Source organism: Equus przewalskii, chromosome 19 (genome assembly GCF_037783145.1).
Source record: "Equus przewalskii isolate Varuska chromosome 19, EquPr2, whole genome shotgun sequence".
Taxonomy (NCBI): domain Eukaryota; kingdom Metazoa; phylum Chordata; class Mammalia; order Perissodactyla; family Equidae; genus Equus; species Equus przewalskii.
Window position 1 is genome coordinate 35,240,372 of NC_091849.1, and position 16,551 is coordinate 35,256,922.

The following is a 16,551-nucleotide window of genomic DNA, read 5'->3' on the forward strand; positions in this document are numbered from 1 at the left end:
CCCTTGGAACTTGGAGGTAAGATCCCCTCTGAGTCCTGGAAAACAGAAACCACTCTAGGTATTTAAAACAGAGAGAATTTAATTCAGAGAACTGGTTATATATGTGTTGGCAGATATAAAAAGTGAAACAGAGAACAGTGAAGTAGCCCAGAGATGAGCAAGAGCAAGAAGTTACTGGCACCCTTACACTGGAGGGACCCTTACACATGAAGGACATCATGTTACCAGAGCCCGGGGGCTGTGATCATCTGCTAGAAGTTGGAGCCAGGCAGGTAGGAGGAGACAGCCTGAGGTTGGGGGTGGGGTGAGAATACTCTGTTTTTTCCTTCAATCCCTCCAATCTCCAAAAGTGCCTCACATTGATAGAGCCCAGCAACTCAGCCTGGCGGCCAAACAGCATAGGAGTCCAGACCACGCAGCCTTCATGTCAGCCCACCACCACTATACTGAAAAGATAAAGAGGAAAGATGACGAACAGGTTTGAGGCAAAATGGGTCCAGATCAGCACAGGGAGAAATTAGGGAAAAATCAAAACATAATTAATGAACCCATTCCCTTGAGAAGAATCGACTCAGGGTGCCTGCACAAAGGTGGGTTTCTAGAACTGCAATGTTAAGACCCAGACAGTACCCCCTCACATGTCCTTTATAGCTGGTTTGTCCAAACTAGGATCTAACCCTGGACAATACGCTACATCTGGTTGTTTTGTCTCTTAAAATATTTTAATCTGGAATGACACCTTTTCTTGACTTTGTGAAAGAGGCCAGTTGTCCTGCAGAATGTCCCACCTTTTCAATCTGTTTGCTGCCTTTTGCTTTCCTCTACTTTATCCTATAAACTTGATCAGATCCAAGTTAAACATTTTTGGTAAGAACACATCACAGTTGATAGTGTCTACTTAATGTTGGCATCTCAGCAGGAGACACATAATATCTGATTGTTCCATTAATAATGCTAAGATTTACTCTATTAGAGTGGTAAAGGCCTGACAACTTCATTGTGCAGCTAACTTTTCTTTTAAGACCAGGAAGTAATCTTTGTGGTACAGTTAATCTTGTTAGAGTGCAGTTTCCTCATCTGAAATGCGAATAATACTGGGTATTGAATAGATAAAATAAATTAATGCACTTAAAGCACCTAGGACATGGTAAACATTCAAATAAAGTAGCAATCAGTATTATTTTGGTTGCAACTCCACTATCAGAGAATGTGGAGTAGGAGAATCAAAAGTCTCTCCTCCAGTTCCTAATACTTATATCTGTTTTCTGAAGGAGGAGTGAGGCCATTTTGGAATCTGATAGAGCAGGCTGGAAGTTTGGTGGTGTTGCTAGAACAGGTTATTTCTGTGGACAAGTTACTTCTATCAGTTTCCTCCAGTCTAAAGATAGCTGCCACGTGTGGAGGGCTTAGTATATACAGACATTGTACTAAACACTTTACAAGCATTTCCACATTTAATTCTGCCTTAAACCCCACAAGTAAGAATTATTACCCATATTTTTCAGACGAGGAAACTGAAGCTCAGAAAAATGAAATAACTTGTGCAAGCAGCACAGCTAGAAAGCTGTGAGACGGGACTCGAAACTGAGGATCCTACTATCTCCTGTGGTTAATGAGACTCAAAAAAGCGACGGTATGTAAATAGCTTGCGCCTGGCTTTACTGCCTTAAGAAACTCATTATTTCTCAGTTGTCACCTCCCCAGCAAGCTTTTCTGACTGTCTTGCTTAAAGCTGAACTCCCCTCTTCCCTGCTTCATTTTCCCCCTCTCCCCCAGTACTTGGCTCCACCTAACCTGCTACATATTGACTTTATCATTGTTCTCCCCAATTCGAATGTCAACTCCATGAGGGCAAGGATTTTTGTTTTGGTCACTGCTGTCTTCTCAGCATTAATAACAGTGCCTAGCACAGAGCAAGCAATCATTAGATATTTGTTGACAGAATGAATAACAGGCTTCCGGAAGCGTCCAGTCAAGATGAAACAGAAGCGGATTGAACCTAAGGCACCCTTGTTCCTCCCGGTTCCCGCCTTCCTATAGGTGGAGGGAAGGGAAAGGAAAGCCCCGCCCCTCGCTCGCCTTAGATGCGAGTAAAGCCTTCGCAGCGCAGCGCGGGAAGCGGATTGGACGACCCGGTAGGGTTTCTGAAGTCGCGCGTGACTCGTCGGTTTCTCGGCGTCGGCGCTTGCTGTGTGTGTCACTTCCGGGCGGCGCGGAACGGAGTGGTTAACGGCCTGTAGAGCACCATGCCCAAGTGAGTGGGGCCTGAATCTGGGGGTGTTCGCAGTTAAGGTCATGAATTGTGGCCCCGTGGGGGGAGCGCAGAGCCAGTTCTGGCCCTTGAAGCCTCTGGGGAAGCGCGAGGGTCTGGGGGCGGGAGGGAGACCGGAAGCTCTAGATACCCCTTTTAGAGTGTGGCGGTCGGCTCCGCGTAAGGCAACAAAAAAGCCTGATTTATGTCAGGACGCTCTGTTTGACGTCTTCGAATCCTGAGTAGGTCTTTTATTTTATTTTTACCTTCAAAGAACAGCACTTCGGTGGGTGGGCATCTACTAAGTGGTTGTCACCTTCTCTTTTTCTCTACCTTCCATCTCTTTCCAGGTTTTATTGTGACTACTGCGATACATACCTCACTCATGACTCTGTAAGTAGTGTTTTCAATTTCGAAAAATGTTATATGTAATAAATTAGGGTTTTCTTAAGGTGTAAGTTTGTGCTTTTCATCTTGCTGAGGTTTAAGCGCTACTGCTTAGAGAAAATAATTTGGGGTGTTTTTCTCCCCACCCTTCCTGGAACTGTCTTCATAATTTGAAGTTATTAGTCTTCCAGTAGTGAGTGTTTTCAGTGGAAATCCAAAATAATAAAGCTGATTGATTAAATTGGAAAGAAAGGCCTAAATTTGAAAGTGGCTACTTTGATTAAAAACTGCTTAACAAATAATAACAGCAACTAAGATTGAATATTTACTGTGTGTCAGGCAGTGTTGCAGATGCTTTACATGTGTCATCGTGTTTAATGCTCATGATAATCCTATGAGGTTAGTATTATCTCCATTTTACAGAGGAGGAATCTGAGGCAGAGTGTGGACAAATAACTGACTGGATGTTGCAAAACCAGTAAGTTGAATAGAGCTGGAAGATAGGCCTAGCAGTCTAACTCCAGAGCTTCTATACCAGCAGCTCTCAAGCTTCCTGTCTCATGGTCCTGTTATACTCTTAAAAATTACTGTTATGTATAAACAAAAAATTAGTGAGTTATGTCTATTAATACTTGCTGTATTTGAAATTAAAATTTCATTAAAAAATACTTAGTAATTTAAAAGTAACAATAACAGACTTTTTACTTATAACGCAAATAACATTTTAACAGTGAAAGATAAATGTTTTCCAAAACAAAAATTTTAGTATGAAGAATGATATTTTTTTAAGAAGAATTTCTTTTTTTTTAAGATTGGCCCTGAGCTAACATCTGTTGACAGTCTTACTCTTCTTCTTGCCCCCAAAGCACCCAAGTACATAGTTGTGTGTTCTAGTTATAGGACCTCCTAGTTCTGCTGTTTGGGATTCTGCCTCAGCATGGCTTGATGAGCGGTGCTAGGTCCGCGCCAGGATCCGAACCGGTGAAACCCCGGGCCACCGCAGTGGAGTGTGCAAACTTAGCCAGCCGGCCACAGGGCCAGCCCCTTGAATGGCATTGTTTTAACATTTTTTGGAAACCTCTTTATGTCTGACTTAATGGAAGATGGCTAGATTCTCGTCCTCTGCATTAAATTTGTTGCACTGTGTTGTTTTGGTCAAATTATTTGAAGAATCCAGCTTCACATGGATATATAGTTGAAAAGAAGAGAATTTTAATAGCCTTTTTAGATAATTATGAGTGTTCTTTAATACTTTATATTACTGTACCAAAATCCAACACGTGGTTAATTGCAGTATGGAATCTGAAACCATATCAAACTTTCCACACTCTGTTACATTAAAATTCACTGGTCTGTCTTGCACTTCGAGTGGATCTTTTATTATGTATGATTTTGTAACATGCTTTGGTCATTTGGAAAATATTGGTTTACTCAGTTATGCAGGTGTTCTAAGTGGTGACACGTTTAACTATGTAATATAAAAAGTCAGTCGTTAATGTCATAGTCTAATCAGAAACGGCTTTTACGTATTGGGAGACTGACAAGCTCATGGTGGCAGACCAGGTTTTCTGAAATTCTAATTTGTCTTTGAAAGCTTAAACTTTATCATTGGCAACAAATACTATCTATTGTTTTCCTTGAAGTGACAGGCTCACTTCATTTATCTTTGAGAAGTTTGAATAACCAGTTTGTTTCTCAATTGGTTTCAAGTAAAAATGATGTTCTGTCAGTGAAGCAGCTGGTAGAGCTCACAACTTGAACAATTGCATGCCTGCTTTTCCTTGAAATAGCATTATATTTTGGCATGCAGCAGAAGCGCTTTGTATTTACTTCCCATTTGTCACCTAAATATTAAAAAGACATGAACTCAAAGGTTGAGATTTAATAAAATTAATAATTTTACTGCTTCATCAAGGTGTCTTAGTGAAACTGGCCTTTTTCCCCCTGTAAATACATGAGATTGAAAAATACAGTGATCACTAATGCATTGGGTTGTCATTGCCTTGATTCATTCTAAAGTGCCAGGAGTTTCGCACCATCAGTGCAAATGTCATTACAGTGAAAAAGGAAAGTAATGGCTTAGTTTTATTATGAAATTACTTTGACCTTGCAGACCCCCTGAAAGGTGGTTCTAAGACACCGTTGGGTATCTGTGGGCCACACCTTGAGAACTGCAGCTCTCTACCTTTCTACCTGTGCAGAAACCCGATTAAATCAGAACTCTTGGTTATTTTCATCTTGAGTAGTAGCTGCAGGAACCTAGCCAATGATTTCTTTGTTTTCACTTCATTTGGAATTCTTTCTAACACACAGCCAGATGTAGTTCAGCATTAGTGTATTTGTGGAACATGTTAGTAGGGCAGTTCCTCTTGAAGAAAAATAGTTCTGAATAGTATTATAGGTCGTCCCGGAGGAGACCCCCTCCATTAAGTTGGTATTGGTGGTAGCGTGCCTGTAGATCCCCAGTCTTGTTCTTGTTTTGTTTTTTCTCTAATCTCCTCTCTAGGTCAAACACCTAGTCATAATTTTCTGAAGTTGTTAGTAGGAGACTATGCCTTTCTATCCTTTTTCAGCACTAGATTGTCGTATACCCACTCATCTTGCTGATGTCAGAATTCAGAGAATTGAAATGTCCCTCTTTATAATAAGTGTCTACGAGAAACATCAGGAATCCTTGTAATACTGTTGTTCTATCATGATATCCTGTGAAAACAGTAGGAAATTTCCATGATGGTTGAAGCAATTCCCTGTGGTCGACTTTGAAATGTACAAAACATTCAGTGCTGTAATTTTTGAACTTTTGCTTGTTCTTGGGCATAATTTTGTTATTACGCTTAAGGCTTCCTTGTTGTGTTAGTGTCAGCAGGGGTTTGGGAGACAGGGAAAGACAGTCTTTGTTCACGTAGCGTTGGTCATGTCTGCTGCTGCTGAAGCAGTCCTATGAGGAGCGGGTATACCAGTAGGAGGTAAGTAGGCAGCCGTGAGGAGCGTCCGAATGAGACCCGGATTCCAGGCCTTGGCTTCCTGTTTACCAGCTCTGTGTTTTGAGACAAGTCCTTAAGCATAAATAGAAGATAATAATCTTGTGATTTTTTTCCATCAATTTTGTTGAGTTGTAATTTGTGTTCAGTTAAATGCACACATTTTAAGTGTCCAGTTTGATGACGTGTCAAATGATTACACCTTGATGTATATATACATCAAGATAGAGAACATTTCCATCATCTCAGAAAGTTCCCTCGTATTCCTTTGCAATCTCCTGCACCCCTGGCCCCTGCTGATCTGGTTTTTATTACTAAAGATCAGTATTACTGATTTTAAAGCTTGATATGAATGGACTCTTACAGTATATACTCTGTGTATGTGTGTCTCATTTCTTTTGCTTGGCATGTGTTTGAGAGTCATCCACTTTGCATGTAGCAGTGATAAGTTCTTTCTGATTAGTAGTCCATTGTACTGTGCACTTGTGATTTTTATAAAGATTGAGACACTGTTTGTAAAGTACGTAGCATGGTGTCTGGCTCATTGTAAATGTTAACTTAAAAAAACAAAAGATTAAGTGTGTAGAGTCTATTATATGTCAGTTTTACCTCAATAAAACTGTTTAAAAAAGAACAGGGTGCTGGCCCCGTGGCTGAGTGGTTAAGTTCACGTGCTCTGCTTCGGCAGCCCAGGGTTTTGCCAGTTTGGGTCCTGGGCACGGACATGGCACCGCTCATCAGGCCACATTGAGGTGGTGTCCCACATGCCACAATTAGAAGGACCCACAACTCAAATGTACAACTATGTACTTGGGGGATTTGGGGAGAAGAAGCAGTAGGAAAAAAAAAAGATGGGTAACAGTTGTTAGCTCAGGTCCCAGTCTTAAAAAAAAAAAAGGAACAGAAGGATTAGTAGGGTAGAGACAAAGGTCAGGATGTGATCGTATAGAGTCTATATTCTAGAGTCATAGTCCTTTAAAAGAATATATTCTGATAAACGGTGTTATTTAAATGTAGGTAAGCCAGGTTATTTTGCCAGGAAATGACCTAAGAAAGGGCATTAAAACGGCATTGTGTTCTAGATCAGGGGTTTGCAAACTTTTTCTTAAAGTGTCAGATTGTAATTATTTTAGGTTTGTGAACTATATGGTCTTTTTGCAATTACTCTGATGTTGTAGAGAGAAGATATAGACAATACATGAACCAATGAATGTGGCTGTGTTCCAGTACTTTTTTTTTTTTTTTTTTTTTTACAAAATCTGGTGGCTGGCCCATGGGCCATAGTTTGCTGACCCCTGGTTTAGATAATAAATATAGTAGATAAATTACCACAATACATTGTTGGATAATGTTTACAAGTGATGCTTTAGCACTGAGCTAAAGCTGCTGAAGGTGGCCAGGCTACCTATGTAAAGGTAAGGCTTTATAAAATTTCTAGTTTTGAAAGTGTGTTTCTGTGACATGACGTTTTTGTTTTACAGCCATCTGTGAGAAAGACACACTGCAGTGGTAGGAAACACAAAGAGAATGTGAAAGACTACTATCAGAAATGGATGGAAGAGCAGGCTCAGAGCCTGATTGACAAAACAAGTATGTTTCAGTCTCCTGTTCTGATGTGGTAGAATGGTCCCATTCTTTCTTGTCCCTGTCTCTGTTGCTTTTCACAGAAGCAACTCATTCTGAATGGTAAATAGGAGCATTCTGGTGTGTTGAATGAAAGAAGGGGAAGGTCATTGGTTTCCCAGGGATATATGAACACATTAATATTAATTATTGGGGTTAGATCAATCAGTTATTGGTTAGACTGGGAAGTTGGGTAGAGAAGAATGAGTTGCCTAATACTTTTTATTGATGTGGACCAGATTTTGTAGCAAATTTATATAAAACCTCCTTTGTCGTGATCCATAGTTTTTAGGACTGTTTTCCTGTTAGAGTAGGAAAAGGTTGGGGGTGGGTTTGTAGGTATCTTCGAAGAGTTTGAGAGACTTTGAGTTTCTTATTCTTTGTAGTCCTGGCAAAGATAACTGATCAAAAAGGAAGTAACTGATGTGCTAGAATAGTCTGGGTATGCTTTGGACTCCTGTGGTACCTGCCATACTCTTTGTTTAGGAACGCTTTTGTTGTTTAGGCTAGTTGAGTCCAAGTCACTGACAGAAGGACATGTTGCCTTTCTACGTTAGATCATCCTGGTGTATTCGAAATGTGGCCTTTTTTAAACCAATTATTGTACTCAGAGCTGGCAGGCAAATGTGGACTTTGTGATGTGATTTTTTTCAAAAAAGCCAAACTATTATGGAAAATTCCAAACAAAGTAGAAGTTTAATGAATGAACCTCCATGGCTGCTCCTGCCCCTGTTCCCTTCACCCGGCTGCAGCAGTCTTGTTTTATGTATACCACGGTTCTCAGACTTAGCACTGTTGACTTTGGGGGCCAGATAATTCTTTGTTGTGGGGGCTGTCCTCTGCATTGTAGGATGTTCAGCAGCAGCCCTAACATCTGCCCACTAGATACCAGTAGCAATTCTCAGTTGTGACAACTAAAAATATCTCCAAGCATTGCCCAGTGTCCCCAGGGGGGCAAAATTGCCCCTGATTGAGAGCCACTGAATATCTTCATCTACTCCCTTTCTCTCTCCTGGATTATTAAGGAGCAAATCTCAGAGATAGTCTCATTTCATTTGAAAAAATAAATTACGTTTTTTTTCTCTATTTGAGAAGATGTTAGAAATTTCTTAGTATTAATAGTTAACATTATATTCGTTTAGTTATTTTTCATATGCAGCAGAAGAGTTTAGGATGAGTAAGCATTTTTGATGGAAGACTTTTGGAGGAGAGGAGGGGAGTCCTCAGGGACACACCTCATCATGGCCATGATTGTGTTGATATTGAGTCTGCTACTGAGCCAATGGCTTAGCCACTCCCTCTTCAGTCTTTATAAGCTGTCCTTGTACACAGAGTGTGGGAGGTGCCTTTTTGACTGGAAAAGCTCTTATTGGGATATGATTCCTTATAGAGTACAGGCTCTAGTCAGAGGACTATAAATAGCTGTTCCTAAATCTCTGCTCTACGTCAGTTCTTTGGATCTGGTTCTTATTAATTATCAGTGATTTACCTGAGTGATTTGACCTCCTTTGCCCTGGTAGGGTGGAGCGGAGTGGGGTTGTGCCTGGGCTGTGGACTGCATGAATTAGGTAGGGCTTACATTCAGGAATAGACTTTATGAGTGTGTATTTAGTATTTATTTATGATTCCTTTCTAAAACAAAATATAAATGATCTTCAATTTCTTTTGTTTTCATTTGTGTCTCATATTGTCTGAAAGAAAAATTAAAAGTTGATTGTATTGGACATTTTTTAAGATCATAATCCGTCTCAGAGCAGGCTCTTGCTTTGAGATCTTTGTTCCTTTCACATCTCTTAGCTCAGTGCCTTAATTTCAAAACTGGTAAACCAAGATGGTGTGTTGTTTTGACTCAGAACAGCGTGTATAGGAAGGATAGAAGTTTTACTAAGCTTGGCCTTTGGGCAGGTATTGCACATTTTTCAAACAAAACTATGAATGATTTGAATTGGTTACAAACCACATCTGTATTAAAGATACGTGCTTCTCTTTGGTAAGACATTGATAGGTGGGAGGTTTTCACTCCAATCTCCCAGAATTAACTCAGCCAAAGAAAGTGATTATTTTAGTAAATGGGTTGTTGAATTCTTATTCACTGTGTGTGCTTTTTTTTTCTCACTCTCTCCAAAGCCGCTGCATTTCAACAAGGAAAGATACCTCCGACTCCATTCTCTGCTCCTCCTCCTGCAGGGGCAATGATCCCACCTCCTCCTAGTCTCCGTAAGTTTATGAAGTTTTTATCTTAAGGGGTGTAACTGGGCAGATTATCTTTTTTTGGGTGAGGAAGCTTGGCTCTGAGCTAACATTCGTTGCCAGTCTTCCTCTTTTTGTTTGAGGAAGATTGTCACTGAGCTAACATCTGTGCCAATCTTCCTCTATTTTTTGTGGCTGGCTGCCACAGTGTGGCTTGATGAGCAGTGCTAGGTCCGCACCTGGGATCCGAAGCTGCGAACCCTGGGCTGCTGAAGCAGAGTAGGCAAACTTAACCATGACACCACTGGGCTGGCCCCCAGGTTATTTTTTGATTTTGCTAGATTATCTCACAGTTGGCTTTCAAATGCTCATTGAATGAATACATAGATAGTAATAGAAAACAACTTTAGTGGTATAATTTCTGAAGGATCTTTAGAGTTATCTTCTGATTGCATTATTAGTAGGATATTGTATTTGTGGCATCCCAGGCGTGGATCTGAGACAGATTCAGTGGAAAGCTCAGAATGTACCTGTGATTAGATGAGCTCATATATGAAGAGGTATTGCTGAGTACATTATTTATTGTTGCGAACACAACACTGGAGGATTGAAGTAGCTGGTAAACTCCTCAGTCTTTCTTCCTATTTTCTAACCTACCTAATACCAATATATGTATCTTGTGAATGATGGGAATTGGATAGTCGAAAGTGAAGTAGATCAAAGGCCTCTTCTCTTTGGAGTTTTGCTGTTTCTGCATGGCAGACAGGAGGAGATTGAGTAACTAGGTTTTAAGTTCTTTGACTTTCCTGGGAGGGTTCAGATTGAAATTAAACTCAGACCTAAACTCAATCCTATGAGTAATCATGGGTATAAATACATTTCTCTGTATTCTCTGTAGGCTGTTTATAATATTTGCACACTAATGCAGGTGGACCGCTCATGGCCCACCAAAGCCTTCCTGGGCTTCTGCCATCCTGGGACCTGGTCAGGTCTCTGCTCACAGCAGCTCCCAGGTCACCTCTCTCTCTCTATCCTGACTGGCTGGCACTCAAGTCCACTATTATTATTATTATTATTATTATTATTATTATTATTATTTAGTGAGGAAGATTGGCCCTGAGCTAACATCTATTGCCAATCTTTCTTCTTTTTGCTTGAGGAAGATTGTCCCTGAGCTAACATCTGTGCTAGTCTTCCTCTACTTTGTATGTGAGATGCTGCCACAGCATGGCTTGACAAGCAGTGTATATCTCTGTGCCCAGGATCCAAACCTCTGAACCCTGGGCCACTGAGGGGAGCATGCAAACTTAACCACCGTGCCACCGGGCCAGCATCTCAACTCCATTATTTTTAACAGCAGAGGTCTATGGTATGAATGTACCGTAATTCACCTCACCTTTTCTTGTTGTTGGACATGTAAGTTGTTCCAAATTGTTGCTATTGTAAATGATACTGTTAGGAATACTTCTGCATATACATGTTTGTATTTCCAAAGAATCTTTTAAACCTAGGTTTTGATTTTTTTTTTCTTAAAGATCTGAAATTAGGTACTTGCGGCTTATGTACATCAGCTTTTTTCTTAGGAGCTCTGCAGAAGGTATAATACCCCCTTTTTAAAAATTAAACTCTCTTAGAATTTTTTTAACCTGAGGAGCCTGACTTAATTTTATACTTCTATCTAGGCAGGCTTGTTCTTGCTTTTTGGTCATAGAGTAACTGAAGATTTGTGGCATGCTGATTTTTTTGAATCTTCTGTTAGAAAAGAAACCATGAGGAGTCTTTTGTTACAGAATTTGGACCAGATCATAAGACCCTATTTGTTTCATTAAGAACAGAAAATGGTAATATATAAGTATATCTTAACCTCAGGCCCCATTCTTTATTTCAGCGGGTCCTCCTCGCCCTGGTATGATGCCAGCACCTCATATGGGAGGTCCGCCCATGATGCCAATGATGGGTCCTCCTCCTCCTGGGATGATGCCAGTGGGACCTGGTAAGTTTGAATCTCTTTCCTTCTAGGATGCTCCATTGTCTTGTAATTCTCCATTTAAATGGAATTCTTAATTAGCTGTCTAAATGTGTTATTGCAACAAATTACATTTGGTGAATCTGTAATGATAAAGAAAAAGAAATATTTGGTTTATCACTCTAATTGGATGGTATCCAAAGAGCATGTGCTACTAAAAGCGGGGTAAGGCTGCCTCTTTTTTTCTTCTTCTCCCTCCCTCCTGTTTCCTTGACTTCTCCTGACTTGTGGCCTTTTATAACGAAGAGAAAGATAGATGAGCTTGTTCCGCTGGAGGATAGAGGGAAGGGTGGATATATACTTGTGCTGCTACTTTTCTCAGTTTTGATTTGGAACAGAGCTACCTCCTATTGCTGATTTAGTCTTGCAGCTTAACTAGGCCAAATTAGTACATGAAAAGGGTCTTAGGCGTGGTAGTCTTTTATTCAGGACGGGGGAAAAAAACTTACACCTCAAGCATTTTAACATAAACTTAAATGTACATTAATTTGCAAATTTTTCTGATACTTTGTCAGGGCCGTTGCTTTGAGAACGAGTCTCCTAATTGGAACACCATATACTTCTTGCATGAACCAATAAACTACCCATAATGCATCCTTTACCAGCTGTAGTTTCATTTTCTTTGAAGTGGTTAGAGACCTTGTGAGGCACTCTAGTTCCAGTCTTTTATGATCGTCTCACCTACCAAATCTGTGAGCACCTTTTAGGGATGATTTGCCTCAGTCTAAGTATCAACTTAGTTTTAGAGAAGCAGTTGTTTTTTCACACTCATATTTTGTTGGTTTGAAGAATAAATTATGTAATTAGAGTAAATACAGCTGACATGAGAAGCCTACAATTCAGCTGGTAAGACAAGGTGCAAAGAAAGGTATAAGAGTTGCTTCCCAGCCAGAAGCATTCAGTGTGCTTGCTGTGGCTATCACTTAGAGGGGTGGGAGAGTATAGATAAAAAGAGTTCCTGCCTTACTGGCTTGTGAACCCAAAACACATTCAAAGTGACTTGGATGGCTTCTTTTGCATTCTTAAATCAGGGTCACAAATTCAAATTCCTGGAGGGGTTAGGGTTGTGGTGACTGGGGAATATATGACATCTAAAGAAGGCTTCTAGAACTCAGCTTCAGCCTGTGGTTGACATTTGAGAATGCAGGCTTGGTGTTTCCACTTCTCCACTTATATTGTCTTTAACGAGGATAAAATAGTAAGATTATGGAATTTGCATTAAAATAATTGAGTATTTGGGGGTTGGGCAGGGATAAGAATGGATGGGGATAAGATAAACAAAGTTGGCCATGGGTGGATGATTGTGAAAGCTGGATGATGGGTACATGGATGTTCATTATACTTTTTTCCTATTCTTGTGGATGTTTGGACATTTCCACAATAAAAAGTTGAAAAAAGGAATCTAGACTGACTTATTAGTAATTAGACTTATTAGTTGCCAACTAATTAAAATTAAATGCACTTTGGAGACCAAAGAAAACAAGTTTATAGGTCCCTTGTTTTCAATCTTTGGTCTAGATCAGTTTTCTCTAAGAAATGCTGAATATAGGTTATGCTATGCTGGGATTTTTTAATAAGATATTTATAAGTTTAGTATTCACTGTTCTTGTTGAAATTGATCTTAAAAAAATTCTGTACCTGTTGGATTTTGTGTCTTTTATATACTTGTATTTTACTTTTTGTGATAGGCTATATTCAGATGTGAATATAGTTTTCTCTTGAACCATTTATTGCAAGCCTTTAATCAAAACGATTTACTTAAAAATAAATAGGTAAAATTTTATTTTTTCCTTTTTGCTGAGGAAGATTAGCTCTGAGCTAACATCTGTTGGCAGTCTTCCTCTTTTTTTGCTTGAGGAGGACTAGCCCTGAGCTAACAACATCCATGCCAGTCTTCCTCCACCTTATATGTGGGTCGCTACCACAGCATGGCTGACAAGTGGTGTAGGTCCGTGCATGGGATCTGAACCTGCAAACCCAGCCGCCAAAGTGGAGCACGCTGAACTTAACCACTAGGCCACAGGGCCTGCCCCCTAAAATTTGATGTTTAGAAAGACAATATGTAACATGAAAATGAGGCATAATAGAATGAATACCTGTGAACCCAACACCCAGCTGAGGAAGTAGAACATTACCAGTTCTGTGAAACTGCCTGTGTTCCTCCCCATCCTCCACCTCTCTGCTTGCCCTCCCTTCCCTGGCTCATTTATTTGGCTGATGTATTGATGAGACACTTTAAAAAATTCATTAATACTTCCTAAAATGCGTTAGAAAAATCAGATTTTTGTGTGTGTGCTGATTGTTATAAATCACATTATTGCCTGTTATTTTTCTTGACTTGAGCTAAGTATGGTTACTGACAGGTTCCCAGCATGGGCCTCCTGCTCACCTTTCCTACAGCTCCGACCAAACGCTTAGTGGTAAGACTGTCCTCTGTGCCTGTGTACATCCATGAATAGCTCCTGGTTATATGGTGGATAGAGCTAATTAAAAGAGCTGACTGAATAACATGTGACTTAGTTGAGAATTTCCCTGAGTGAGTAAAAAAGATCAGTTTAGGGAACTAGTATCTGGAAAGCAGTGGTGGTTTCTGGCAAACAGTCTATTAATAGTTTCCCCCTTACTATCATTAGATCATGATTCCCATATGGTTCTTGTGTTGACCTTTTTGTTTTTTGTTTGAGAATGTCTAAGTAATTGACAGATGTGATGGATTTGTTGCATTTCTTCTGTCCAGTATGTCTTTTTTCCAGCATTTTGCAGGGGGGGCTACTTTTTTGTCTTTAATTAGAAAGTCCCATCAAGCTCTCTCATAAGTAGTATTTTCTGACTCTCCTTTTTCCTTTTCTTTATTTTGTCCTGTAGCTCCTGGAATGAGGCCACCTATGGGAGGCCACATGCCAATGATGCCCGGGCCCCCAATGATGAGACCACCTGCCCGTCCCATGATGGTACCCACTCGTCCAGGAATGACTCGACCAGACAGATAAGGAGAGAGGGGAGCCTCTTTCTATCGTTTTATATTACTTGTTCTACTTCACCAGGAGATCATGGTGCTGTGACTCTGGGTGTTTTCTCACAGCCTGACAAGGAAGACTTGCTCCCTATCCCATCAAAGAGAGAATCATTTTGGAGGGGAGTGGTGGGACAAAAAAAGCAGCGGTTTTCATTTGTATTGTGAAATGTGAAAATAAAATTGTCAGCTCTTTTAGTTAAAAATGTGTTCCTTTTTTTCTCTCCTCTGTATTCTTCGTGTATTATAAAGGAGATGAAGCATTTCAGTTGTGTTTCTCTGGCTCATTCTCTCTTTAGCATGCCCTCTGCATGACATTCTTTTCCCTTAGCTATAGAGTAGATCCCTTTGGGCACCCTGCCTTTATTTAGTAAAGTTCTCTTGTACAAGACTTGGGTAAATCTCACACTTGTAGAGCTTTTGTTGATTAAAATAATAAACAGCACAGTTGGTTAATTTTTCATGTGAATACTACTTTGTCTAGTAAGTGAAAGATTTTAAGTCTTTTATGCTGAAGTAGGGAAAAAGACTTCACAGTGAATGCATGTCAGCCAAAAATGGCAAGAATTGCCTTAACTTCAGCTTCTTCTTTCTCTCAGCTCCTCTTTTTCTTGGGTTTCAAATAATCAGAAAACTTTCCTTTTTTTTTTGAGGAAGATTAGCCCCGAGCTAACTGCTGCCAGTCCTCCTCTTTTCGCTGAGGGAGACTGGCCCTGAGCTAAGATCCGTGCCCATCTTCCTCTACTTTATCTGTGGGACGCCTACCACAGCATGCCAGCTTGCCAAGCGGTGCCATGTCTGCACCCAGGATCCGAACCAGTGAACCCAGGCTGCTGAAGCGGATTGTGTGCACTTAACCGCTGCGCCACCAGGCCGGCCCCAGAAAACTTTCTAATAGCCATGGTAAAATTATACAGATTTCCATGGTATAGAAGGTGTCTTCAGACTATCATTGTTATATCACTGGGCTAACGTAGAATTTTTCAGGGAAGCACCTAGGAAGTAAACCATTGGCTTTGGTTCATGTTTAGCTCAGTGTAAAATCTAAACTCCTATTTCACATTGAAAATGGGAGTGAAAATTGTTATAACCTCCAGGGAGGGCAACTTGGCAATATCTGTCAGAATTACAATACCTATATTCTTTGACATAGCATTTCCACATCTAGGAATTTATCCTCTAGATAGACTTGCACATGTGCTAAATGACAAGATTATGCATTGCAGCAAAAGACTGGAAATAACATAGATATCCAGTGAAAGGGGAATGATTTGTTAAGTACGATATATCCACAAAATGGGATATACCATGCAGATTAAAACAGAATAAGGAAGCTCTACGTACTAATGGGGAAAGATCTCCAAGACACACATTGTTCTGCACCTCAGTTTATTCACATAACAATGTATTGTTCACTGCTGTCCTTTTTTAAAGGAAATATCCGTATGTGCCTGTGTATGCTTAAAGGATCTCTGGAAGGGCAGATAAGCAACTGGTAATATTGGTTGCTCATGAAGGATGAATGGTTGGCTAGAGGACAGGGATGAAGGAGAAAGCCTTGTCACCTTTTTGTAGCGTTTGGATTTTGAATCATTGTTTAAAAAACACGACAAATCACCTTTGCCACCTGAGGTTGTTGTTATAGTGATGTTATGGCAGAGGGTGCCCTAAACCAGCAGTTTACAACCTGGTTGATGATCAGAATCATGGGGGACCTTTTTCAAACTAAAGATTCCAGATTTTATTTTATTTTTTTTCCTTAAAGATTGGCACCTGAGCTAACAACTGTTGCCAATCTTTCTGTTTTTCTCTCTGCTTTTTCTCCTCAAATCCCCCCAGTACATAGTTGTATATTTTAGTTCTGGGTCCTTCTAGTTGTGGCACGTGGGACGCTGCCTCAGCGTGGCCTGATGAGCGGTGCCATGTCTGCGCCCAGGATCCGAACCAGCGAAACCCTGGGCCACTGCAGTGGAGCATGTGAACTTAACCGCTCTGCCACAGGGCCGGCCCCAGATTCCAGATTTTGACTCAATATATTTGGAGTGGGGCTTAGGAAATTTGCATTTTAGGAAAGCTCCCT

At 40.4% G+C, this 16,551-nt stretch overlaps 1 protein-coding gene across 3 annotated transcripts; it reads left to right on the plus strand.

Moving 5' to 3' along the window:
* Window positions 1–1,889: 1,889 nt before the first annotated feature.
* Window positions 1,890–14,677, plus strand: SNRPC (small nuclear ribonucleoprotein polypeptide C). 3 transcript variants are annotated; one of them, XM_070585876.1, is made up of 7 exons: window positions 2,134–2,254; window positions 2,602–2,644; window positions 7,101–7,209; window positions 9,370–9,459; window positions 11,321–11,425; window positions 13,822–13,878; window positions 14,324–14,677. In XM_070585876.1, exons 1-7 carry the CDS (start codon window positions 2,247–2,249, stop codon window positions 14,446–14,448), a joined length of 537 nt encoding a protein of 178 aa, XP_070441977.1. In that variant the 5' UTR covers window positions 2,134–2,246; the 3' UTR covers window positions 14,449–14,677. The 3 variants fall into 3 exon arrangements, with proteins under 3 accessions (XP_008520948.1, XP_070441977.1, XP_070441978.1); XM_070585877.1 differs by lacking the exon at window positions 2,134–2,254 and adding an exon at window positions 2,257–2,493; XM_008522726.2 differs by lacking the exon at window positions 13,822–13,878 and having other exon boundaries at window positions 1,890–2,254.
* Window positions 14,678–16,551: the final 1,874 nt, after the last annotated feature.